Source organism: Physeter macrocephalus, chromosome 16 (assembly GCF_002837175.3).
Source record: "Physeter macrocephalus isolate SW-GA chromosome 16, ASM283717v5, whole genome shotgun sequence".
Lineage (NCBI taxonomy): Eukaryota > Metazoa > Chordata > Mammalia > Artiodactyla > Physeteridae > Physeter > Physeter macrocephalus.
In genome coordinates, this window is record NC_041229.1 from 14,541,125 (window position 1) to 14,567,358 (window position 26,234).

Sequence of the window (26,234 nt, forward strand, 5' to 3'; positions counted from 1 at the left end):
TTGTATCTCAGGACCTTGGGCAAGAATTCTCCTCCCCTCCCTGTTCCCCACCTGCTCAAGGCATCTGCTCTGAGGGAGAGGTCAAGCCTCCAGGAGGGATGCTGGAATCTCAGCAGTTGATCTCCAAGAATTGAGGAAGGGAAATGAGTTACTGCTCTAGTAGGTTAGACGTCAGGAAGAACTTCCAGGAGGGTGGGGTGGAAGGCTGTGAAATGGGTAAAGAAGGACGGCTGGGGAATCTCCTGTTCTGGTGGTCCTAGAAAATGAGAACTCTTCCCAGCAGCGTCCTGGAAGTGTGATGGTTTGGAGTCAGGAAGATGGAGTAGACGGCCTCACTCTGGAGGCTGTGTTCCTCTGGTCTTGGCGCTGCGCTTCCATCCAGCTGTCCCGGCTGGGGTTTGCAGCTCTCTACATGGGCAGCTCTATCTGGCACTTTGGGGACCAGGGCTCTTCTCTTGTCCTGCTCCGTGGGGCCAGAAACTCTCCACCGTCTCCCACCCTGTCCGACACCAGAGTGCTCGTTCTCCTGAGGCCAGGGCCTCCAGGGCCTCCCGCCCCTTCTTGGGTGGCACCCTTTCTCCCCTCCCCGCCAGCTTCCCCTCCGTCCCCACACCCCACTCTTCCCAACCTTGGGAAGACTTTGTGCTGGGCCGCTGAGGCCCAGAGGTAACAGTTTGAAAGAGTTTAGCTGGAGACTACTCACCCCTCCACCTGGCTCCTTGGGTACTGAGTCCCAGGTTAGCTCCATTTTACACGTCCCACCTCCCTCTAGACTCAGAGAAGAGGGACCCAGGTGGGTCTCCTGCCGGGACCCCAGGGCCTCTCCTCCCCACTTCCTGCCGGCCAAGGCCGTGGGTGGGCGCGTTGGGACCTACCTGTGGGTGGAGCCAGCATCAGGGAGAGGGACCCGCCAGGCTCAGGAGGTCTCCCTTCCACCCTGGCTGCCCCCAGCTTCCTGCTATGCCTGCCCGCTACCTGTTCCCTCCATCCTCCCCCAGGTCTCCCCACCCGTCTTCCTCTGGGCCTCCACCACCTGTGGACCTCTCAGCCCTCTCTCTCGTTCAGGCCCTGCTGATGGGGTGACAGGACCCTAGCTCGTCGTGGGGTCCCGCTCAGGTGGAGGGCCGGAGCTCTTGCCGGGGCAGTCAGAAGGTTGTGATAAGAGTCCCAGGGCCGCTAACCCTTTTTGGGGTTTTAGGCACGCTCCTGAGTCTCTCTGAACCCCGGTTTCCTCGTGTATAAACTGGGGATGATAACTCCTGTCCAGCTTGCTAACTAGGAGCGCTGTGAGAATCAAATGGAATAATGGGTGGAAAAGCTCTTTGCAAATTGTAAGCCCTGAAGAAATGCAGGAAGTTACTGTGGGCATTCGTGATAATTTTGGGCCAGACTCAACTTGCTCTGAGTAGGCCTGGATAGAATCCAAGCCCCGTCACTTACCTGAGATGTAAATCTGGGCATGCTCTTAACCACCTTGGAGCTCAGTTTTAAAATCTATAAAATGGGTTTAATAATACCAACCACAAAGAGCTGTTATGGGGTTGAAATGGGATCAAGTAAAATGCCTAGTGGGCTGTTCCTATTATTACGGTGATATGCATTTATAAACCAGCCTCTTTCATATTTATTCCTTGTCAATCTGGGGGAAGAAGGTAAGATCAATCCCATTTTATATGTGGGAAGACAGATTCTGAAGGGTTAATGTACTTGCCCAAGCTAGTTAGGGATGGATGTAGTCAAATTTGAACACAGATTTTTCTATTTCAAGCCCAGTGTCTTTAGCAAACAAGCAAATAGACAAACACCCGCCCACCATCACAGCTAACAGTCACCAAGTCTTACTTTATATACATGACCTATCACTGCTATGCTATGAAGCAAGGTGACCGGCTCACCGCACGGGTAAGGAAACCGAGATGTAAAGAAGTGAAGTCTCTTGCCCAGTCACCAGCTGGCTTTGAGAGTACTGGAGGGCTGTGATTCCACTGCTCCTGACGACCAGGCTTGTCCTGGCAGGCCACCGGCCCCAACCCTGCTTCCCACTGGAAACTTTCAGTTCCCTGCTTCCCACTGGAAAGACCAAGCTCCCTGCAGGAAACCTCGGCTCCACCCCCAGGCTCTGCATGGCACTCCCAGCCCTGCAAGGTCCCAGGCCCGATTCTCAAGCCACGTCACAGATGCAGAACGAGCATCCCACGCACAGGGTTCAGAGAAAAGACTGGGCCAGGAGCCTCTTGCTCCTGACTCAAAAAGATAGGAGACTCAGATGCAGATGTGCTTGGGCCAGGTTCCTGACTATGTGATTCTGGGCAATCTGAGCTCTGAGCCTTGGATTCCTCACCTGTAAAATGCGCTTCTAAACATATCAACCTCTCAGGGATGGAGTGATGACCTCAGGAGGCCATAGATGTGCAGGTGTATTATAAACCCGAAAGTACCATACATTGGGAGCTATAATCAATTATATTTAATTATATAATCAATTATATAATCTATTTATTGTATTGAGTTATGGGAATTTCCCCTGAGGTGAGGGAAGATGTATATTGTGAGCATAACAGGGGGGGAGGCCTGGCAGGCCAGCTGAGGTGCCACAATGCCAAGGTCTCGCTCAGGTGCCGAGGCTGGGGCCACCACTTGTGGGAAGGAAGCGCAGGGCTCTACACAGCCTGGACTTGCTCCTCTTATTGAAGGACCTTAGTCTGGCCTTTGTTGAGCACCCTCTTTTCTCCCAAGATGAGCTCACACCACCTTTTAGCCCTTCGGCCGTGCCTCAGGGCTGTTAAATCTCAGCACGGTGGGCGCTGGGCGTGCCAGTGCAAAGGGGGGAGAGGCACGAGCGTTTCCTGCCCAGCCACTGTGTGCCAGGCACGGGCAAGAGATTTCCTATTTTATCTCATTGACTCCTCAGGAGTATTAGTCCTATTCTACAGATTAAGAAAAAGAAAAGGGAAAGTTAAGTGCCTTGTCTAAGGTCACACTTCTAGAACTAAGTTTGAGACCCAGGTCTGCCTGACTCCAAAGCCAGTGCTGTGAACAGATGCATTGTACATTTCAGCATATCCTCACCCCCTCTCCATGCTCCAACTCCAGTCCTGTTCCCCTTGAGGCTTCCAGGGGCTAACCTGTCTTCGTTTTGTGGAAATCTAGTCTCTAGACAACAGGGGTGAGAGGGAAATCTGAGCTCTGGTTCAGCTCATATGAGCTCTCTTCATATCCCTAAACACACACGAGTGTGTCCCTGCTCGCCGGCTGGGGCACCTGGACTCATGTGTGTTTACCCACGTCCATCACTTAACCCCAGTAACTCCCTGGGGATAGTCACTCCTGGTCCCTGCCTCTGGCAAGCTGAGTGTGGTCAGGGACCCAATGGCCCTCCTTGAATTCATCCCACAGCCTCCAGAAAAATGGAGAAGTGGCCAGATCAATTACCTCTGACTCTTAGAAGATGGAGTTAGAAAAAACAAAAAAACCCACCCTGCCTGGTAGGCTTGATGGTGTTGACTTGAACCGGATGTTCTAAGGAAGAGGACTTTTTATTAACTGAGCTGCTTCCTAATGTCAAATGCTTTTAAGCACAGTGGTAGGGGAGGGATGAAATAGAGGTGCCCAGGGTCCAGAGCCCGTCTCTTCCCCACAGCCCTGCCGACTGCCCAGAGCGCAGGGTCCCTGAGCACAGGTCCCTTCCCACACCATCCCTGCTGCTCCCCGGCTGCCCTCCTGAGTATCCAGTCAGTGTTCAGCAGAAATGATAGTGAGGGGCAGACGTGGCCAGGTCAGTTTCCAGCTCCTCCTGCTGTCCTGGGGACACCTGAGGGGGCTTAGAAAGCAGAAATGGTGTGAGGGAGGGCAGAGATCTCTGTAAGGAGCCAGAGGGAGGAGAGAGGATGCCTAATCTGGTGACAGGGACTGGGGTTCCTGCAGACCAGGGCTTGGCCACCACTAGAGGCTGCTCAAGGACTTTCCATCAGCCCTGGCTGCCCACCAGCTCCCAATCCCAGATTCAGTGCACCCAAAGGCTCAGACTCTCCAGGAGGGAACAGCACTGGCGTTCATTGATTGCCTGCTCTGGCCACTGCTGCATTATCTCACGCATCCCTCCTCAGAGAGGAAGCAAAGCCTGGTGGTTGACTGTGGCCTCCACAGCCCAACTTTCTGGGCTCAAATCCTGTCTCTGCCACTCTAACTCTGCGAGTTTGATCAAGTTACTGAATCTCTCTGCCTCTGTTTCCCCTGATGCAAAATGGGGATAATAAGAGTTCCTACCTCATAGGGTTGTTCTCAAGATCAAGTGAGTAAATACATAAAGCACACTCTGTAACTACAGATTAAAGTGCTAAATCTAAATGACAAAATCACTCCACCTACAGCTGAGGAAGGTTAAGGACCTTGGTCACCTTCTTCCCCTTCATCTTGCCTCTCCTTTTTCCCTGATGTATTGGGGTGTGTGTGTGTGTGTGCGCGCGCGCGCGCGCGTGTGTGTTTGACTTCCTGTGTTACTGAGAACAGTGGGGTACAAGGCAGGTCAGGGCTTTTCTTAGGTCGTGCTTTCACACTTTTTGATGACAGCTCATAGTAAGAATGCTGTTTTATAATATAACACACATACACAGAAGGGCGGGATGCAGGGGAGTGAAGAGGGCAGAAAGGGTGGTTACTTCCCCCTCAGAGTGAGGGTCCGGTCCAGCAACCTCTTTTTTGAGGGTCCCTAGACACGTGTAGCCAAAACAGGTGCCCCCATACCCCAGGCAGATGACCCACAGCCCTCTGCGCACCTCCGCAGGTCCCTGTGATGGGGAGAGACCACAGGGAGTAGGGTACCGCAGGATCTTTGAGCTTTCATCCATCCCTGGACATTCTCTTCCCTGTCTGGGAGGTCTGTTCACCCCCCTAGCCGCCTGCTCCAGGGCATCTATCTCCTGGCCCAGCAGGGCTGACAGCTGGGTGGGTTGGCGGGTGGGGAGCAGCCTGAGGGATGGCTTTCACTCTGCTTTCAGAATGCCTCCTCAGCAAGGACGCCTCCAGCCCGGGCATCGCTGGCCTGTGCATGCCCAGTCTGGGTATCACCTTCCAGGTCATCGCCTGCCATGTCAGCCTCCACGACATCATCTCCAATGAGAGTACACCTTGTTAAAGCCACACCAGTGAGGGCCGTACATGTCCAGGCAACTCCTGCCAGGTCCACACCAGCTGCCAGGGCCGCCAGCGCCACCAGGGAGAGTCCAGGTAAGGGGGCTCCTGCAGGGAAGGCAAGAGGAACAGGGAAGCAGTCCAAGGGCGGAGGGGGGTGCAGTTGGGGGGAATCTCCAAGTTGTCACGCTCTGCTCCTCCTCTAGCTCTTGAATAACGATGACTGGGAAGGAGGGGGGATGGTCCGGGTGGGCAGTGGGGGACCTGGGGAGGTGGGGGCAGAAAGGAACCATGACATGCAAACCCAAGGCAGTGGGAAATTGCAGCAAATGGGGTAGAGGATAAGAAACCAGGACGGACCAAGCAGATGTAACTTTGCAGGCTGCTCAGTCTGGGTCAAGGTGCAGATTTTGAGAGCCAGGCCTCCTGGTTAGAAACCAGGGTTCTTTCCTTGGGCTGCCCTGGGGGTCTGCCAGGGAAGCTGGGGTCTGCACTGGAGTACAGTCATGATCGTGGTCTCATCTTTGGGTAGAGGGGCAAAGAGAGAGATTCAGATCAGGCAGGCATGCCCCACCCCCAACTTCCCAAGCTGGCTTATAGACGTCAGCTAACAGGGAGACAGAGACGTCAAATGGTCCTCAGGGACTGGCTCTGCCTTTAGGGAAGCAGACTTTCTGCCCATCCCAACTTTGCCCTCCTCCTGTCCTCCTGCCCCAGCAGTGCAATATAAACAGGTCTGGGGGAGCATCCCAGATTTGGGGCCCAGTCTTGCCCTTTGAAGGAGCAGTGAGGCACTTTGGTGCGGAGACCTTTGGGATCAGACACATTTCTTTTTTTTTTTTTTTTCTCGCGGTACGCGGGCCTCTCACCGCCGCGGCCTCTCCCGCCGCGGAGCACAGGCTCCGGACGCGCAGGCTCAGCGGCCACGGCTCACGGGCCCAGCCGCTCCGCGGCACGTGGGATCCTCCCGGACCGGGGCGCGAACCCGCGTCCCCTGCATCGGCAGGCGGACTCTCAACCACCGCGCCACCGGGGAAGCCCCAGACACATTTCTTTTGAATCCCTACTCTGCCACTCACTAGCCAAGTAAGCTTGAGCAAGTTATTTAACATCCATGAACCTCAGTTTCCCCATCTATAAAATGGGCATAGTGAGACCCAGCTCACACAGTTGCTGTCAGGATTAGATAAGATAGCACATGCAAACGCCTAGCTGGCCCACAGTAGATGCTGTGTAAAAGGGAGCTTGGTTTCAGGCAGGGGCGGTGCCGTATTCTGGGTGGAGTGGTCCTAACAGGGCCCTCCTGGGCCAGCCTTCTTTCCTCCTCCCTCATGCATTGTGCCAGAGTCCTCTCCAACAGCCTCACCCTCCCCTACTTCTGGCCTGTCCCAGGTGTCAACTTGCCCAAGTTCACCAGGCGGGAGGGCCTGAAGCAGCTGCTGCTCATCGGATGTGTCCTCCTGCTCATCGCCCTCGTGGTGTCGCTCCTCGTCGTCTGTGAGTTTAACAGAGGGAGCAGGGCTGGGCTCTGGTCACTGCGGGGTGGAGTGGGGCTCAGGGATGGGGACACACAGCAGGGAGATGAGTGGGGAACACACACTCACCGGCTGCCATGTCCACAAAGGCACACTCCTGCAAATGGCCTTGGACCATGGCACCTCCAGGCCCCTTGGAGGTAGCTGGGTTGAGAGGGTGGGAAGCCAGAGGAACCTGGCTTGGGTCCCATCTGTGTTACTTACCTGGGCGAGGAGTTAACCAGTCTGAGCTCAGTTTCTGTTTCTTCAAATGGGATTACATTCATTCATTCAACTTATTATGTGCTCAGTAAAATTTCCTAAAGATTTCACTGGGTTGTAAGGAATAAATGAGCTACTGGCACAATGCCTGGCACAAAATCCCACTCTAAAAAAGTTAGTTATTTAAAAAACAAACATTGATTAGCAAAAGTCCCCAGGCATTTTTAGTCAACGGGATAAAGTGTTCAGGGGTCCAGGCTCCCTCAATTCCATGCCCTCCTTTGGGAAAGATACTCAGGACATGTCCCTGGACTCCCTGCTGGGGAGTCCACGCTGAGCCCAGCACAGTGGGAAATCTCAGGAGGGAGCAAAGGGGATCACACATCACACCACCCTGTCCTCAGGGACAGTACAGTCTCCTGGGGGATGTAGATGGAAATGATTAAGACCAAGTGGATTTGAGTGTGGCCATCAGGAAGAGAGGACAGCTGTATGGGCTGGGGTGGCAGGGGACAGCTCATAAAGGCCATGGGGCCAGATGAGGACCTAGAAGACGGGGGGGGGGTGCGTCTTGGGCAGGGCATCTGAGCAGGATGAGCAGCTGCAGGAAATGTGGGGTGGGGGGCACATGGGCAAGTTGGCATGGAGAGAGGGAAGGGACCCACTTAACCAGAGAGAATATTCATTTGGGGACCTGAGGGCTGTCGTTTGGTTGGGCGTGGCTGGGCCACATTGTAGAGAGCTTTAAATGCCAGACTGAGGGGTAAGGATTCTGTTAAAGAGGCAGCACGGTGGCGAAGGGCAGGGCTGTTTGAGGGAGAGGATTGCGTGGGAAGAAGTTGCACGCTGGTTAAAAGTATGGCTTTATGTTTCCTTTTCCGGTAAGTGGCTTGAGGTGACCTCTAAAAATGGTTCGCTCTTCACTTGACCCAGAAAACCCCACAAAATCATGCAAGTCAAGAGGTTCAAATCTTCGTGTTCACTTTAAGAACACTCGTGAAACTGCCCAGGCCATTAAGGGTATGCGTATCCGAAAAGCCGCCAAGTATCTGAAGGATGTCACTTTAAAGAGGCAATGTGTGCCATTCCATAGTTACAATGGTGGAGTTGGTAGGTGTGCCCAGGCCAAACACTGGGGCTGGACGCAGGGTCGGTGGCCCAGAAGCAATGCTGAATTTTTACTGCACGTGCTCAAAAATGCAGAGAGTAATGCTGATCCTAAGGGCTTAGATGTAGATTCTCTGGTCATTGAGCACATCCAGGTGAACAGAGCCCCCAAGATGCGGCGCAGGACTTAACAGAGCTTGTGGTTGGATCAACCCATACAATGAGCTCTCCCTGCCACATTGAGATGATCCTTACTGAAAAAGAACAGATTGTTCTAAACCAGAAGAGGAGGTTGCCCAGAAGAAGAAGATATCTCAGAAGAAACTGAAGAAACAAAAACTTATGGCCCGGGAATAAATGCTGCAAAAAATAAATACAAATAAAAGTAAAAAAACCAAACAAACAAGGAGTATGGCTTTAGGACCAGACAGACCTGCCAAAGCATCTCAGCTCCGCCACTTAACAGCTGTGTGACTTCAGCAAGTTAATTAACGTCCCGAGCCTCGGTTTCCCCGCCTGCCTGACAATGCATGTGAAGGCGTCAACACGGAACCTGCCGCCACGTAGCAACCATGTGAACCTCCCGCTGGGGTGCCCCACCCTGCTGCCTCCCTTCCCCACACGGGACAGCTGCTCCAGTAGGAAATGACCCATGGAGGGGGGAGATGGCAACTGAGGGCAGGTGCCCAGCATGATTTCACAGCATTCCCTGAAGTTCCCTGACCTCTAGAATTGCCAGGGAAGTGATCACTGAGCAGCTCTGCAGTGGGGTCAGGACTAGAGCCCCTGCCCCTGAGAGCTCTCTCTGCTACACATCAAAGTGATCCCAGGAGCCTCAGTGCCCAGGACGTGGGAGAGGGAAAGACCAGGGCACAGAGAGGAGGGGGAAGTCCAAGAGGTTAGGAGGGATTGGTGTCTGGACTTGGAAGGAGCAGTCACACAAGGCTGACCTTCACCCGGGGTGACGGAGAGCATAGTGGGACCAGTGGGATATGTGAGGGCTGAGGAACAGGTTGCAGACAAGAGGCAGGGTGAGGAGTCAGAACCCAGGGTTTCTTAGGCAACCAAGGGGAGGTGTTTCCGGGCAGGAGGGATGACGGTTCCTAGTTTGGAAAGAGGTGGGTCTTAGAAGAAGTCATGAAGCTGATTTTCACATATGGCTTGTAAAGCTGTTGGCTTTTCAGCCCAATTTGTATTTAGGAATCAGCCACCTAGAGTTGCTCGCGGAGTGGGAAGACATTTAAAGGCATCAAGACAAGTAATGGGGCAAGAACTGAGCCAAGGGGACATCCCTTGTTTAGAGAAGAGGGAGGAGGAAGAAAATCCAGGAGCTTCTGAGGCTGGGAGGACAGCCCTTGTGAAGACAGGACAGGTAGTGGTTGCAAGTGTATGACTGAAGATGGAAACGTCTCTGCTACAACCCGCAGAGCACAGAGGCGGAGGGATGCCAGAGTGGCTCTGAGAAGGGGCCTCTGGGATGGTGGAGGAAGGGCCTTCTCTGACCACCACTCTGGCCAGCACGTAGGGCAGGGGAGCTCCCAGAGTAGTAACCGTCTCCACACCTCCCTCCCTCCCTCCCTCCTTCCCTCTCTGGGTGGCTGCTCTTGAGTGCTGCCCTGCTTGCAGGAGCTTTCTGGAGCATTCCGGAGCATTCCTGAGCAGGCTTTCTCTCCGTACAGATGGGGGACGAGAGACCCAGAGTCCAGGAGGGATTGCAGATCAGTGTCTCAGAACACCCAGGGCCTTGGGCTGCTTAGTGTCATGTCTCTCTGGGGTTGGCAGTGACCTGGCTTCTGCTTCATTTTTTTCAGTCTACTTCTGGCGGGACCACATAGGGATCAAGTACAAGGAGCCGGTAGAGAGCTGCCCCAAGCAGGCTGTGCGCTGTGATGGGGTCGTGGACTGTAAGCTGAAGAGCGACGAGCTGGGCTGTGGTAAGGAGGCCGGCTGTGTGTGTGTGTGTGTGTGTGTGTGCGTGCGCGTGCGCACACCCACGCATGTACACTCTGGGGGCTGCAAACTGGGTATCAGCTCAAATGGGAGGCAATGGACAGAGACTCAGAAGATCTGGGTTCTAGTTACAGTAGGCTGGGGTTTGGAACCTGGCTTTGAGTGCTATGTGACTTGGGTTAATCACTTACCTTCTCTGGGCTTCAGTTTCCTAACTTGGAAAATGAGTGGATTGGACAAGATTAGTGGTTCTCAGATACAATCTGACAGCTCGCAGCTCCCAGAGTGAGCAAAGCAGGGCTGCTCTGGCTGGAGGCAGGTGTGGGGTCCAGAGCTCTGTCCATGTGCCCAGCAGGTGACCTCTGACCTGCCACCCCTATGGTTTCAGGAAGGTCAGTTTGGAAATGAAGGCTTTCGTGAGCACAAAGATCTCTGAGCGCTGGTCCTCAGTGGTTCTTACTTGTGTTGTCCATGTACAGCCCTAATGTGGGTGTCTGGGGGTGCACACTTGGCCCTTTCCACCTGTGTGTATATGTGTGTCCTTGCCCATGACCACATCCATCTGTGATTGAGCCTGTCTAGCGAGCACTCAGTTGGATCATCACTCCCCTTGTCCCTCTCTTATTTGGGCACGTCACTGCCCTCTTGGGGTGATAGCTTCTGGCAGTGCACACCCCTTCTCCCAGTGACGGCCCGTGGGCCCTGTCGGATGGAGAGGATCGCCGCTCTGCTCCGCCCCAGCCCCTTGCCTTGGCTCTGCCCTTACTGAGCATTTGGGCTCTGAGCACTGGCTGATGATCATCCCATCCCGGGCCGAGCTCCCGGCTGTTTGCAAGGCCTCAGTGAGAAGCCTTAGGACAGGAGCATCTCAGAGCTTTACTCGGTTCATTCCTCAAGAACTTGGAGCTTCCTGGTGCTGAGGGCCTGCCTTGACCTTTTTTTGCCCTGCAGTGAGGTTTGACTGGGACAAGTCTCTGCTTAAAGTCTACTCTGGATCCTCCCAGAAGTGGCTTCCCATTTGCAGTGACAGCTGGAATGATTTCTACTCGAAGAAGACCTGCCAGCAGCTGGGTTTCAAGAGGTAAACCTCCCCCATGAGTCCCAGCTTCAGGGGTGCCTCAGACCCTTCACAAGGGCATCTCAGGATCATTGATGGAAACTCATATTAAAAAGACTCTTGGGGACCAGGGCTGAGGTCACTAGCTCATAGCACACTTGAATTATTCAAAGGGACAGTGGCCCGAGGAGCCCAAGTCTGGGGGCACGCTGTTTCCAGGAGGCCAAAGTAGTTATTTACAGATCTGCAGCAGGATGACGTTCCTATATGGTTTTTTGCATCAAAGCGCCCTCGTGCCCGCGCTTGCATTCAGTGGTCGCGGAGGCCCTGTGAGGTGGGTAGGCACTGGGGCAGGTCTCGTCTTCTCCTCACATCTGGGAACCAGCAACTCAGGCTGTGCAAACCCTTCAGTGGACTTTGAGCTGCAGCTTGGGCTAGAATGCATCAAAAGAGGAACGAGATGGGCAGATGTAGCTAGGTAGAGTCATTAGCATCTTTGGCCCTACAGATCTGAAACAAGAAGCTGGTACCAGCGGGTGGAGTAGGGAGTGGGGTTTACCATGACCTTCCCCCTTGAAGGAGCCCCCGGTTGGCAGGCCACATAGTCACCTCCATCCTCCCTCTTGGTCTGGGTTTCAAACCAAGTAGTTTGGGGGTTCACCAATGTGTGTGAAGTTGTAGCGAGAAAGGTTTATTTAGGATCTCACTGTGGGCTCTCTGTAGAAACCACCTAGAACACCAGGGCTTGGGGACGAGGACTTAGAACCAGTTCTCTGCCCCTGCCTCAGCCTCAGAGTTCCCATCTGTGAAAGACGACCTGGGTGATCTAGTTGGAAGACAACAGACATCATTTATCGTTGAGTTGTGTGACCTTATGCAAATGCGAACTTCCCTTGGGCTTCAATAGATAGTGTCATTTATTTAAAGAACATTCATCGAGCTTTTATTATGTCTGAGCCATTCACCCAGACAAGATCCCTGCCCTTGAACAATCTCTGGTATGGTGTGGGCAAGAGAGGCTTCAACCAGTAATCACAGCGCCGTGTGATGTGTAATGGAAAGCACACACAACGGGGAGGGTGCCTGACTGTGCCTGGAGGTCAGCAGAGCATGGAGGAGGCCCCTGGGTAGAGGGCCAGCGCCCGCAAAGGCATGCTCTCATGCAAGGGTATCCCATGTTCTAGAAACACACCAAAGGGCCACGCAGAGAGCGGTCCATGGATCACCCACAGCAGAATCACCTGGGGTGCTTGTTAAAATGCACCCTGAAATCAGAATCTCTGGGATTAGGATTTCAAACCTGCTTAACAACACTGGGGGTGATTCTTAGGCACGCTGTGGTCTAAAAGCCAAACGGTTCTCAGGCTTTAATGTGCAAACCCATAACATGAGGATCTTTAAAATGCAGAGTCTGGCTCAGCAGGTCTTGGGTGATACTGCTGCTGTCAGTCCATGGATCACAGTCTGGATAGAAAAGGGCTAGGTCAGTGTTTCTCAAACTTGAGAGCACATCAGAATCGCCTGGAGAGCTTGTTAAAACGGAAAACCAGAATTCTTGATTTGGTAGGTCTGGGACAGGGCCCAAGAATTTGCATTTCTAACAAATTCCCAGGCAGTGCTAACATTGTCCCCTGGGATTGGACCACACTTTCAAAACTACTGGGTTAGTGCGTAGGGCTAGTAGGGGGCAGTGGTGGAATATGTGGGTGGGGTCTGAGATTGTTGGGTTTTAACTGCCTCTGGCCTCTGCAGCAGGGCTCACTGGGACTCTAATGCTGGCTGGGGAACCGTGGGTGTGCACCGTCTCAAGGAGGTTCATTCTTCTTCCCTCTCCTTCTTTACAGTGCTTACCGGACAGCCAAGGTGACCAATAAGAATTTTGACAGCAGTTTCTCCATCTCCAAATATAGCTCCACCTTCCAGGAGAGCATCTACAGGTGTGTGAGGCGGGCCAGGCTGTCACCTGTGAGCAGGCGAGTGAAGGAGTGCTCTGAGTCAGGGAGCCCCTCTCCCTCGACCTTTCTGGGACCCCACCTCCAGGAGTCCCTCATGAATGTCAAGAGCATCTCAGAAACAGCTCTCGTTCACTACCAGCCTCCTGACTTGAAAGTAGTCGAAGCTGGGTTCACAGAGCACCTCGAGGTCAGAGGGGCCCCCAAGAGTTTACCTGGTTGCCAGAGACAATGAATAAACCTCGGGGCCACTGGTCAGCCTGATGTTTGTACTGAAAGCTGCTGCAGGGAGGCGGCTTGGGGTGAAAAGGGGGAAACATCACTGGGGTGGGGAATGGGGAGGGAGAGCAGCAGTGGGGGAGTACCAGGTGCAGGTAGTCAGGGTCAGGGAGGCCCATCTGAGGAGCATGGCCATCCCCCTGGGCCTCGCTCTCTGTCATCTTTGCACTGCAGCGGCTCTTTCCCACCGCCACTGGGTGGAGGGGAGGAGTTGGAGGGTGGTGCTCCACCAGCCAGCAGCGTTTACCTTGGGAAGGGGAGAGAAGAAACCAGGCTGTGAGAGAAGTAGGCATGGGGAGGGAAGGGAGGCAATGAGCTGCCTCCTGCATGCCTGCTTTATGCTGGGTGGTTTGCATGCTACGTTGCTGGCTGAACATTGAGCAACTGTCAAAGGAATTTTGGGTCACCTGTTTAGCTGGGGAAAGATGCTGGGACAGTGAAGTCATGAGTTCAAAGGACACGGACCTAGCCAATATGTGCAATCTGCCACAGAAAAACTGGGAGGTTGGGAGAAGAGTGGGCATGGTTTGCACTAAGCCATCCCCATTCTTGCAGAAAGCACTGGAAGGGTCTGACCCACTGGAAGGGAGAAAGGTCAGAATCTCCATCTTCAAGTGGGGTTTATCCCAAGAATGCAAGGATTCTTCAATATACGCAAATCAATCAATGCGATACACCATAGTAACAAACTGAAAGATAAAAACCATATGATAATCTCAATAGATGCAGAAAAAACTTTTGACAAAATTCAACACCCATTTATGATAAAAACTCTCCAGAAAGTAGGCATAGAGGGAACTTACCTCAACATAACAGAGGCCATATATGACAAACCCACAGCCAACATCATTCTCAATGGTGGAAAACCTGAAACCATTTCCTCTAAAATCAGGAACAAGACAAGGATGCCCAGTCTCACCACTATTATTCAACATAGTCTTGGAACTTTTAGCCACAGCAACAGAGAAGAAAAAGAAATAAAAGGAATCCGAATTGGAAAAGAAGAAGTAAAGCTGTCATTGTCTGCAGATGACATGATACTATATAGAGAGAATCCTAAAGATGCTACCAGAAAACTACTAGAGCTAATCAATGAATTTGGTAAAGTAGCAGGACACAAAATTAGTGCACAGAAATCTCTTGCATTCCTATACACTAATGATGAAAAATCTGAAAGAGAAATTAAGGAAACACTCCCATTTACCATTGCAACAAAAAGAATAAAATACCTAGGAATAAACCTACCCAAGAGGACAAAAGACCTGTATGCAGAAAACTATAAGACACTGAGGAAAGACATTAAAGATGATACCAACAGATGGAGAGATATACCATGTTCTCGGATTGGAAGAATCAACATTGTGAAAATGACTCTACTACCCAAAGCAATCTACAGATTCAATGCAATCCCTATCAAACTACCACTGGCTTTTTTCACAGAACTAGAACAAAAAATTTCACCATTCGTATGTAAACACAAAAGACCCTGAATAGCCAAAGCAATCTTGAGAAAGAAAAATGGAGCTGGAGGAGTCAGGCTCCCAGACTTCAGACTATACTACAAAGCTACAGTAATAAAGACAATATGGTACTAGCACAAAAACGGAAATATACCTCAATGGAACAGGATAGAAAGCCCAGAGATAAACCCGCACACATATGGTCACCTTATCTTTGATAAAGGAGGCAAGAATATACAATGGAGAAAAGACAGCCTCTTCAATAAGTGGTGCTGGGAAAACTGGACAGCTACATGTAAAAGAATGAAATTAGAACACATCCTAACACCATACACAAAAATAAACTCAAAATGGATTAAAGACCTAAATGTAAGGCCAGACACTATAAAACTCTTAGAGGAAAACATAGGCAGAACACTCTATGACATAAATCACAGCAAGATCCTTTTTGACCCACCTCCTAGAGAAATGGAAATAAAAACAAAAATAAACAAATGTGACCTAATGAAACAAAGGCTTTTGCATAGCAAAAAAAACCATAAACAAGACTAAAAGACAACCCTCAGAATGGGAGAAAATAGTTGCAAATGAAGCAACTGACAAAGGATTAATCTCCAAAATATACAAGCAGCTCATGCAGCTCAATAGCAAAAAACCAAACAACCCAATCCAAAAATGGGATCTAAATAGACATTTCTCCAAAGAAGTTATACAGATTGTCAACAAACACATGAAAGGATGCTCAACATCAGTAATCATTAGAGAAATGCAAATCAAAACCACAATCAGGTATCACCTCACACCGGTCAGAATGGCCATCACCAAAAAATCTACAAACAATAAATACTGGAGAGGGTGTGAGAAAAGGGAACCCTCTTGCACTGTTGGTGGGAATGTAAATTGATACAGCTACTATGGAGAACAGTATGCAGGTTCCTTAAAAAATTAAAAATAGAACTACCATATGACCCAGCAATCCCACTACTGGGCATATACCCTGAGAAAACCATAATTCAAAAAGAGACATGTACCACAAGTTTCACTGCAGCACTATTTACAATAGCCAGGACATGGAAGCACCCTAAGTGTCCATCAACAGATGAATGGATAAAGAAGATGTGGCGCATATATAAATGGAATATTACTCAGCCATAAAAAGAAACAGAATTGAGTTATTTATAGTGTGGTGGATGGACCTAGAGTCTGTCATACAGAGTGAAGTAAGTCAGAAAGAGAAAAACAAATACCATATGCTAACACATATATACAGAAAAAAAAAATGTTCTGATGAACCTAGGGGCAGGACAGGAATATAGACGCAGACGTAGAGAATGGACTTGAGGACATGGGGAGGGGGAAGGGAAAGCTGGGAGGAAGTGAGAGAGTAGCATGGACATATATACACTACCAAATGTAAAATAGATAGCTAGTGGGAAGCAGCTGCATAGCACAGGGAGATCAGCTCGATGCTTTGTGACCACCTAGTGGGGTGGGATAGGGAGTGTGGGAGGGAGATGCAAGAGGGAGGGGATGGGGGATATATGTATACATATAGCTGATTCACTTTGTTATACAGCAGAAACTAACACAACATTGTAAAGCAATTATACTCCAATAAAGATGTTACAAAAAAAAAAAAAAAAAAGAAGAAAAGAATCTCCATATTCTTGTGCAGAGGGGATGGGATGAGACTTAGCAGGAGCCAATCACGGAAGGCTTCCTGGAGGAGGCAGCTAATGTGCCCTTTTCTCATCTTTTGTGTTTCCTCCTGCAGGTCTGAATGCCCTTCCCAGCAGTATGTGACTCTCCAGTGTCCCCGTAAGAAGATGCCCTTTCTCCTGGATAGTGGCCTGTGTGGGGTGGGAGTCAGGGGGCAGAAGGGTGGGGTCCCTATGAGGGTGAGGGCCAGCCCTGGGTGTCCAAGCCAGGAAGAGGGGCTGGAGCAGCAGGCCTGCTTCAGGGCCAGCGTCCCTGTAAGGCACCTGGATGGACATTCTCAGGGTAGCATTTCCCCTTCTCCTGACTCTGCTTAGCCCAGCAACCTCGCCATTCAAGTCTCCTGGATTCTGGGCAGAGGGCAGAGGACTGGGAGAGCACGTCAGGGCCAGCTTAAAGCTCTGCTATCAATAGACGTGGAGCTAGATCCAGAGCCAACATTTACGGAGCACACTGGATGCCAAGGCACTGCGCCTATGGCTTTACAAACGTGATTACGTTTAATTCTCACGAGGCAGGTGCCATTATTTTCCGCTTACTGAAAAGAGACTGAAAAGTTTGCCTTACTTAAGGTCAGACTGCTGGTAGGTAAGGAGCTGGTATTGGACCTTGGGTCTGACCCCAAAGCCCAAACTGTTAACCGGTCCATGAGTGCTGTGTTCTCATGATGACCAGGTGGGGTGCTCCCCTAAGCAGGCGGGCACAGTGCTGTGGATGGAGCCCCCTCAGACCACCGCTGGCTCTTCACTCTCCCCTTCTTCAAAGAAAGAACACACATGTGAACAAACTCTGTCCATGATTTTGGGGGGAGGACTCACTCCAGAACATGTTCGGAAATGTTTGCTTGGGGTGCAGGGTCCCCAACAGCACGAAATGACCCACTGAGGAAACATGTGGGCACCACCTACCTGTGCATCATGGGAAGGGCTTTTCTCCTTTGTTCTGAAACGATCCGCAGCACAGTGCTTACCAATTCAGGGTCACGTTAGACACTTGGTCTGCTTTCGCGAGCTCCTGACAGCAGCCCTGGGATTCACCGTCGTGATCCTAATGCCTGGCACAGTGCCCAAAGCGTGAGGTATTCAGGAAGCATTTATCAAATTAATGGAAGAATGAATGAGTGGGAGGAAATAGGATCTTTCCTAGGACCAAACGACCCACTGGATGATCCCAGAAAGCTAACCCACCATGTGAGAGCTCTGTGTTGGCAGGAAGCAGCTGTGCCTCATCAGATTAAGTGAGCAAAGCGGCCTCCGTGGGTGGGTGGTACCCTCAGGATGCGGCTGCCTGAGATTCCCTGGGCCTGGGAGCATGGTAGCAGCTCTGAGAAAAGCTTGAGTTCATACTAGTTCATCTCTTCTGCTTCTCCCCAGACTGTGGACTGAGGGCCATGACCGGGCGGATCGTGGGAGGGGCGCTGGCCCCCGAGAGCAAGTGGCCTTGGCAAGTTAGTCTGCAGTATGCCCACACCCACATTTGTGGGGGCACGCTGATCGACGCCCAGTGGGTTCTCACCGCCGCCCACTGCTTCTTCATGTAAGTGCCCAAGGGGGCAGTGATGCGACACCGCTGAGGGTCGGGGACACCAGCAAGGGCTGAGGGCAGACTGACTTCTCTCTGTGGAGGGCGGCTTTGTTTGTAAGCCTGGCCCCTGTGGGCTGGGCGGCTCGTGTGTGGCGAGGACCATGATTTGCCGTTGGTATTTGGTCCTGGGACTGAGTTGGGATTACTTGTTCTGAGCCAGTACAGAGCGAGAAAATACTATTGGTGGCTCCAAGGAAGAGAGAGAGGCAGGTAGAAGGAAGGGCTTGTGAGCCTGCCGTAAAGAACAGGGTGAAATAAAGAGGTTTGGGGCTTGTTGCTGCTTCCAGAAACTGGAAGTTAGAGGGGAGGAGCCCAAGACGTCAGGAATGCTGTGCCAGGAATTGAGGGATGGGGATTGTGGGAAGGGCAGTGCAGTCAGCTGCTGACAGTCACCAGCCAGGCCTGTCCTTTGAGCTGGTGGACAGGAAAGGGCTCGGAGACGAGGCCTCAGGGGGCACTGGCTTCCCCCAGTAGCGAGGCTTCAGTGGGTCACTTTGTCCTGTCGAAAGCTCCATTTCTGCTGAGGCTACTACCACTGAGATGTGTCCCACCCACCTTATTTGATCCTTGGTGGTGCCCAGAGGAGACAGTGGGGCCAGCGGTCCCAGAAGTCTTACTCATCCCTCCCGTTTTCGATTGCAAGGTACAGAACCGCCAGCTCAGAGCGGTTGTTTGGAAGTAGGGGGTTGCCCTAGATCCCTGGGCTAAGATAGGGAGCTCCCTCCAGAGGTCATTTCATCCATTCTCCGGCCTCCAGTGGTGCTCTGGCTGCAGCTCCCTGTGTGCAGCAGGTGCTGCCAGAGGGCTCTGCCAGGTGGTAACTGGCCCGTGCTCTCTGTGGCTCTGGCAGGACCCCAGATAAGATCCTGGAGGACTGGAAGGTGTACGTGGGCACCAACAACCTGCACCAGCTGCCCGAGGGAGCCTCCATTGCCCAGATCATTATCAACAGCAACTACACGGACAACCGGGACGACTATGACATCGCCCTCATGCGGCTCTCCGAGCCCCTGACTCTGACCGGTGAGTGAATCCATGCCTGTCACACCCCACCCTGCTCATCCAGTAGCCCTGGGGCCCAGCCTTTACACAGCATCCACTGACCCATCCCAGGGTCCAGAGCTTCAGCATGGTGGATGTCAAAGATTTTTAGAGATCATTTAGTGGAACACCTCTGTCTTACAGTTAGGGGAACTGAGCCCCAGAGGTTGGAAACAAGCTTGCCCCAGTGACACATCCGACATTGCAAATTGGTGACAGAGCCAGGGTTTGGATACTGGTCTTCATCAAGATAAACAGATCGAATTGTTTCACTGGTATATCGAGCACTTGACAGAGACCAGACACTGTGGTAGGCATTTTACGTCTACAATTTCGTTTACTCTTCACAACCCGTCCTGTGGAGCAGGTACTATTATTAGCTTCATTTTACATTTGAGAAGAGGAGCTTTAGAGAGAGAGAATTCCCTGAGGCCATGCAGTAATAAGTGGCAGCTCCAAGACTGGGTCCAGTTGGGTCTGGCTCCTAAGCAATGCTCTTCCCACGCTGCTCTCTGCTGGCAAATTGCCAACACCAAAGTTGAGAACACAAGAAAAGTACCTATACATCTAAACATCTCACTGCCGTGAGAGCTGAGGTTGGAGCTGAGGACCAAATGGGCCTGCAGGAAGGAAATGCTACTGCAGTTCTCAGGAGATCAGAGTTTTTCTTCATTACTTCATCCACGCATTTGTTCACGCATCAAATACTATGTGTCTACTACATAGCGGCTCTGCAGTTCCATTGCAAAGAGAACAAAACGGATGACACACACAAACAGCCACTTAGAAGCTAGTGATGTGATGTCGGGGGCACCCCGGAGAGCCATGGTGGCACAGATTCGGGCACCTAATCAGTCTTGGCAGGCTACAGAGGCTTCTGGAAGCCTTGGAGGGCTCTCTGGTTAGTCCAGCCGTTCTGGTGCTCTGGGCCTGTGAGCGGGCCTTTGCCGGCACATGAATTACGGAGGCGGTGTTGGTCCTGAGTCACAGCGGTTAGCTCATCACAGCGGTGTGCGGAGGAGAACCCCAACCCCAACGCAGGACTGGGTTGGGTGGAGCTGGCCCAGAGCCCAGCCCAGCAGAAGCCAAGCCCACCACCCGCCACGGGCGAGCCCTCTCAGCCCTTCTCCTGCCCCTCCTAGCCTTGTCTGTGGAGCCTGGGACGGTGAGATGGGGGTGCCGTGCTGCCCCTGCCCTGCCCCTCGTGCACACAGAAAAGGGGGCAGGCAGTCTGAAGGACCAGAACAGGCCTTCCCAACCTCGTAAAACCCAGACTTCATTTGGCTAACCGTCCAGATCTTACCTGCCATCACCCCAAACCCCCTGAATATTATTTGGAATTCCAAATAGAATTAATTTGTAAAACTAAATTAAAGCTATTATAGCACTACCCATGCTTTTCAGACTGCAGCAGTCCCTCTCTAGACTCTGATAGCCGCTGCTACCCCCTCCCACTCTCCTAGGAAGGAAGGATATCTCTAGGCTGAGACAGTCACAGCTTAGATTTACGTAGTCCTGTGGTCAGACCATGTGCACTGATTTTTGGTTTAGAGATCAGGGCAGAGTTTCTTAAACTGTCTGGTAGGCTGAGCACTTCGAAGTCACAGTACTAGCTGAGAAAACTTGTGAAGGCTCACTGATCAATTTAATTACCCCATAAAAAGAGTAGAATATATAATAGTGTTACATGTTTTTAAGACTGCATGTCTCTAAAATAGGCACACACTATTTTAAGAAGTCATGTTTTGTGTTTTTGGTTAATAATTGATGCCATCCCTTCATTTATTTTTTGTTTGTTTACCCTCTAGCAGAGAAACGTGTTAGACTCCCAATTTACAGGAGCAAAATTTTACATTCATTCTCCCTCCCTCTGTCTTTCTCCTCCCCCCTTCCCTCTCTCCCCTCCCTCCCCCCTCCCCTTCCTCCCCTCCCTCCCTCCCTTCCTCCCTTCTTTCCTTCCTTCCTTCCTATGAGCACTTTCTATGTGTCAGGCACTGTTTTAGGCACGGGAAGCTGCAGTGAGCATAACAATCGTGAACACTGCAAACATTCTATCAACTCTTTTCTTCTTGCAAAATTGGTCGAGGCTCTAGTCCACATGGGAACACTGGTCCTCAGAGGGAGCTTATGAACTGATGCATAACAGCACCTTCTATATGATTCTGAGTGTGGGAGCAAGGGAGCAGCAGTTTCGTGGCCGGTGCCTCTAGGGATGCGCTCTCCCCACTTGGAGAGGTTGTCTCACCCTGGAGAGAGAGGCTCAGGCCCTGGCCAACCAGGGGTGCCCTCCCTAGACCAGGCAGGACACACCCCTGAGACGTCATGGCAGTAATACCTGGGATATAGCCTGCACTGCTCCTTGCTCTGAGGGACAGGCGTGGAAGAGGCTCAGCCAGGACAGCCGCTCTTGAACAGAGAGACCCTCAGCCACCCAGTATCAGCTTGGCACAAGGGAGCTTCCAAGACGTGTGCATCTGCCCACATGTCACCCACTGAAAAATCAGAATGTCTGGGGGACTCTGACGGCACCTAAAGGCTGGAGGGTCAAGATAAAGTGATTGAGTTTCTTGCCTGGTCCGTTCAAGGCCCTGAAAGATTCAGAAGCACTCTGGGGGGAAGGAGGAGGTCCTGGGACGTTGGTACTCCTGTCCCTCCACACACCACCCCCCGAAAACCTCCAGCCTTGTCCCTTCACTGATGTCTTGAGGTCTTGTCACAGCACATGTCCACCCTGCCTGCCTCCCCATGCATGGACAGACCTTCAGCCTCAATGAGACCTGCTGGGTCACAGGCTTCGGCAAGACCAAGGAGACAGATGGTGAGAGGCAGATGCTAGAGTGTGTGTGTGTGTGTGTGTGTGTGTGTGTGTGTGTGTGTGTGTGTGTATACATATGTGTCTGTGTAGAGTGTGTGGGGGTGATATGTCAGGGTATAGAGATGAGGGTCTACCTAGATGAGGGTTTGGATATATAGATTCATGGGCCTTGGTGTGAATGTGTGTGTATATACACCTGTGTATACATCAAAGCAGCTGCTGTGACAATGCCCCAGCCGAGAACACAAGGAAAACCCCTGTCTTTGAAAGACCTGGGTTCATTGCTCATTGAACCGAGGGAGAACTCACACCAGGGAGAACCGTGGGGCATCTCGACAAGAGGGTGGCAGAAAGGACTTATAGGATTCAGGTGCTTTGAAGGGGGTTCAAAGAAGTGAAGTATTTCTCTAGGTTGGTTGCTTGTAGGAAGCAGGGATGATCCTGTGAGTGGATATCTTAACAATCTCATTTAGGAAGAGTTTAATAGACTGAGTCTAAAGCTGTAGCTGGTGAAGAAGCAGCGGCTGCTCATCCTGGCTGGGACAGGGGGCTATTTGGTCCTCTCGTGGTTTGACCTACCTTGTGTCTTGTCTGTGCTGAAACAAGGCTAGGAAGCGGTTTGGTTTTCTCTCACTTCATCGTGATCGCAGGGTGGTCGTGTCTGGTGTCCGGTCTGTAAGATCGTGTGTACCGGGCAGGAGGGCACAGCAGTCACAGCTGGCCTTGCCATGAGAGTTGTGAGCTTATGGCCGCCGCAGGTGTCGGGCCCGCTCGAGGGATGGGGCGGTGACCGGCCAGGAGCAGCCTCGTTTCGATCTTGGCCCTGTGACTGACTGGCTGGGTGACCGCGGGCAAGTCCTTCCTCGGCCCTAGATTTCTCCTTCTGTACATGGATTCATCACACCTGCGCTCCTCAGAGCACGTGGTCACCAGAAACGAGTGATCCATTTGACGTTGCTCCGGTTACGGAAAGGCATTGTGCAGCGTGTAAGGCAGTCCGATGGGCCCGTGCGTTTGTCTGTGTACGTGCGCCTCTGTTACGTGTCGTGAGCTGTGTCTGGTGTGAGGGTGTATGTGCCCATACATCCTGGGTGGCCTACCGTGGGAATGGTGCCCTCCACGCCCGGGAGGCTGCCAGTCTGGGCTGTGGGGTGGGGCAGCTGGAAGGCCACAAGGCCGCCCGGAGTCTCACTCCCTTCCCGTCCCGTCTCTCCTCCACTGCACTGAAGAGAGGACATCCCCCCTCCTCCGGGAGGTGCAGGTCAACCTCATCGACTTCAAGAAGTGTAACAACCAGCTGGTCTACAAGAGCTACCTCACCCCGAGGATGATGTGTGCGGGGGACCTGCAGGGAGGGAGAGATTCCTGCCAGGTGAGGCTGCTCCTGCCTGGGGCTCAGGCCCTGGGACCCCAAGGGAGGGCAGGAAGGCTGAGGTTTTGGGGTCGGAGGGAGAGTCAGATGCCCACCGTTTCCTGCCCAGGGACCACCTCTCTCACCCTGCTGATGGGCGTGCACTCCCCTGTAGGGAGACAGCGGGGGGCCCCTGGTCTGCGAGCAGGACCACCACTGGTACCTGGCAGGAGTCACCAGCTGGGGCGTGGGCTGTGGCCAGAGAAACAAACCCGGCGTGTACACCAAAGTGACGGAAGTCCTCCACTGGATATACAGCAAGATGGAGGTGAGAGCCCTGCAGGGTGTGTGCACCCAGCAGGCGGGGACTCCCAAAGGTGGGGTGCCTGGAAGAGGGCCTAGACCCTTTCGCCAGGGTCTCGGCGAGGTCCCCTTGACGCCTTGCCTTTGGGGGTGTTCAGAACGACCAGGACAGGACAGGAGTCAAATGTTGGGCCGACCCCAGCTGCCTGTGCTCCTTCCGCCCCTTTTCCTCCGGAAAAACAGTGCTCAGAGGGTTGCAAAGTGGTGGGTCTAGGCTGGGTACCGGCCCCAGCATCACTGTCCTCCGCCCAGTGATGGCCGCGTCAGGAGCCCACACACTGACAGGAGGAGGCCTCCCCTGCTTGGCAGGAGGTGGGTCTCCCGGGAAACTGGGCCTCAGGAAATGGAGGTCTACCCCCCACCTCTGTGGACCCGGTCCAGCCCCTCCCTTCCCTGGGCCTGCGTCCTAGCTGTAGAGCAGGGATGCTGTGCCGACCCTTCCCTTCTCTGCCCAGGCGGTGAGGGCTCAGGTGGGGATGGGAAGGCTTCTCTGGAAATCCAGTGGGGCAGGTCCTGTTCCCATCTTTTCCTCTGGGCTGCCCCTCTTCTCTGAGGGGAAGTGCCCGATGACAGCTGGGCTGAATTTTAGGCTCTGAGCCCCCACCTTCAGCTTTCTGTGTTCCAGGCACACCCTGCCCACCCGCACCCTGTTCTCCCTCTCTCCTCAGAGTGAGACGCGCTTCCAGAAAGCCTAAGTCTGGCTCCACCGCACGGCACTGACTGCTGTAAAGACTCTGGCCAATGTGATCGGGCCATAGGCACCATCACCTGGGCTAAAGGCCACCAGACACCATCGTTACTGCCACCTCCACTGCCTGCTGCCTCTGTGAATACACATGTGTGTGTGCGTGGGCACATGTGTGTGTCACTGCTTTCCCAAGGTCTTCAGAAACCAGGAGAGCTGTCAGCTCTTCTCAAACACCAGGCTGGAAATCACCTGAAGATAACTGTTTGGACACCATGGAGGTTCCCACAGGGGTGACCATAATGGATGGAGGAGGTGGAGCCCAGGGAAGGGCCTGGAAGGTCACATCAGGAATTCTTACTTCTCTGACCCTAACTTGGAGACTAGTCCCGAATGGGCTGCGCAACCCCCCCACCCCGACGGTGGCCCAGCCGTCACTGCCATCAAGGGCCAGTAATAGGTTTCATAGGGTACCGGGACCATCCCTAGCGGGAAGACATTCCTGCTGACCTTCTGTGTGGCCTCTCCCCTCTCAGCCCTCCTGCTGGGGCCGTGCCGTGGCTGTCCCCACTGACAACTCAGGACAGGGCTCACTGTCCTCGTTTGGTCACAGGCTGTTGGAGGCAAATTTTATTTCATTTTATTTTTATAGTCAAGAAATAGAAGTAGGGCTTCCCTGGTGGCGCAGTGGTTGAGAGTCTGCCTGCCGATGCAGGGGACGTGGGTTCGTGCCCCGGTCCGGGAAGATTCCCACATGCCGCGGAGCGGCTGGGCCCGTGAGCCATGGCCGCTGAGCCTGCGCGTCCGGAGCCTGTGCTCCACGATGGGAGAGGCCACAGCAGTGAGAGGCCCGCGTGCCGCAAAAAAAAAAAAAAAAAAAAAAAAGAAATAGAAGTAGATGTATTTTTAAAAATTCTCCACAAATCCCAGGAGCAAAAGAATCTAAAAGAAAAAAGAGTGGATATATGTACATGTATAACAGTTACTTTGCTGTACACCTGAAACTAACACAACATTGTAAATCAACGATCCTCCAATAAAAATTAAAAAAAAAAATTTCAGGAGCCTAGAGAGCTAACATCAATCACCTCAGGAACTCAGAGGCACTCCTGGCAGCTGTGCCCCTCTGGAGTCCCACAGAATGCTCCTGCCCTCGAGGGGCCCTTTGAGATACTCAGGGAAGCAAATCCTCACTTGGGCTGGCGGGCGAATCCTTCACAAAGAGAACCACAACTGTTGCTGCATCCGAGGGCTGCAGGAGCATGAAGGAACCGATACTGCTTCTCTGTTGGCCCCAGAGCCTGGGAAAATCCAGGTGGATGGGCATCCCTGGTACCCAGGGCTGTCCTGGGACTTTGGAATTTCTTCTCAGCTTTCTCCATCTTTCACCTCCTCAGAGACATAGTGTTGCCATGAAAACTGCCTTCGAGAGAAAGCTGGCTCTGTCCCCAGGCCCTCCGAACAGCTTTTCTGAAGGATCCAAGTTGCCCCTCCTGCAGGGCATCAGTGCGTCTAGCCCCCACACCAGCTGAAGTCCTGGACCTTCCCCATCCTTTTCTCTGGGGCACCCGATCCTCCCGCAATCCCATTCTCCTACCATCTTTGGGCCTGTCTGGTAGTGCTATGACTCCCATCGGCAGGGTCCGAGCAGATCAGCCCAGCCCAGCCCAGGCAGACGGCTGCTCAGGGGATACACTGTTCTGGAAGAGCAGTTGGAATTGGCTAGCTTTCACTGGGCAGGGTCTGAGGGGGCTGGTGACGTGTTATCACAGCTGGGGGTTTTTAGGGGGTGGCAACGTTCACATCCACAGCACCCCTAGCAGTGGTCTTCAGCAATAAAAGTTGCGTGACCTGAAAAATGTGTCACTGGATGTTTTCATGGTACCCTAGGTAGAAAACTGAGATTGTCCACCCAAGTGCCCAGACATCCTCAGTTTTTGTTCTTAGTTTTGGTTCTTCAACTTTGGGTTCTGCTCATTTAATCATACATTAATTCACCCACCATATA

At 52.5% G+C, this 26,234-nt stretch overlaps 1 protein-coding gene across 4 annotated transcripts in view; it reads left to right on the top strand.

Annotated features, from left to right (window-relative positions):
* The window catches only part of TMPRSS13 (transmembrane serine protease 13), a 31,285-nt gene extending 6,170 nt beyond the window's left edge, over positions 1-25,115 (top strand). For 2 of the 4 annotated variants that reach the window (XM_055091449.1, XM_055091450.1), the window contains 12 exons: positions 4,998-5,226; positions 6,523-6,627; positions 9,785-9,907; positions 10,875-11,004; positions 12,825-12,953; positions 16,446-16,489; positions 17,761-17,923; positions 18,822-18,994; positions 21,732-21,830; positions 23,057-23,199; positions 23,354-23,506; positions 24,210-25,115. In XM_055091449.1, the coding sequence (XP_054947424.1) occupies positions 4,998-5,226; positions 6,523-6,627; positions 9,785-9,907; positions 10,875-11,004; positions 12,825-12,953; positions 16,446-16,489; positions 17,761-17,923; positions 18,822-18,994; positions 21,732-21,830; positions 23,057-23,199; positions 23,354-23,506; positions 24,210-24,236 (1,518 nt within the window). In that variant the 3' untranslated portion in view covers positions 24,237-25,115. Of the gene's footprint in view, positions 1-4,997; positions 5,227-6,522; positions 6,628-9,784; positions 9,908-10,874; positions 11,005-12,824; positions 12,954-16,445; positions 16,490-17,760; positions 17,924-18,821; positions 18,995-21,731; positions 21,831-23,056; positions 23,200-23,308; positions 23,507-24,209 lie in introns of those variants that run through there. The other 2 variants (XM_007101816.3, XM_055091451.1) reach the window with 2 other exon arrangements.
* The last annotated feature ends 1,119 nt before the right edge of the window (positions 25,116-26,234 follow it).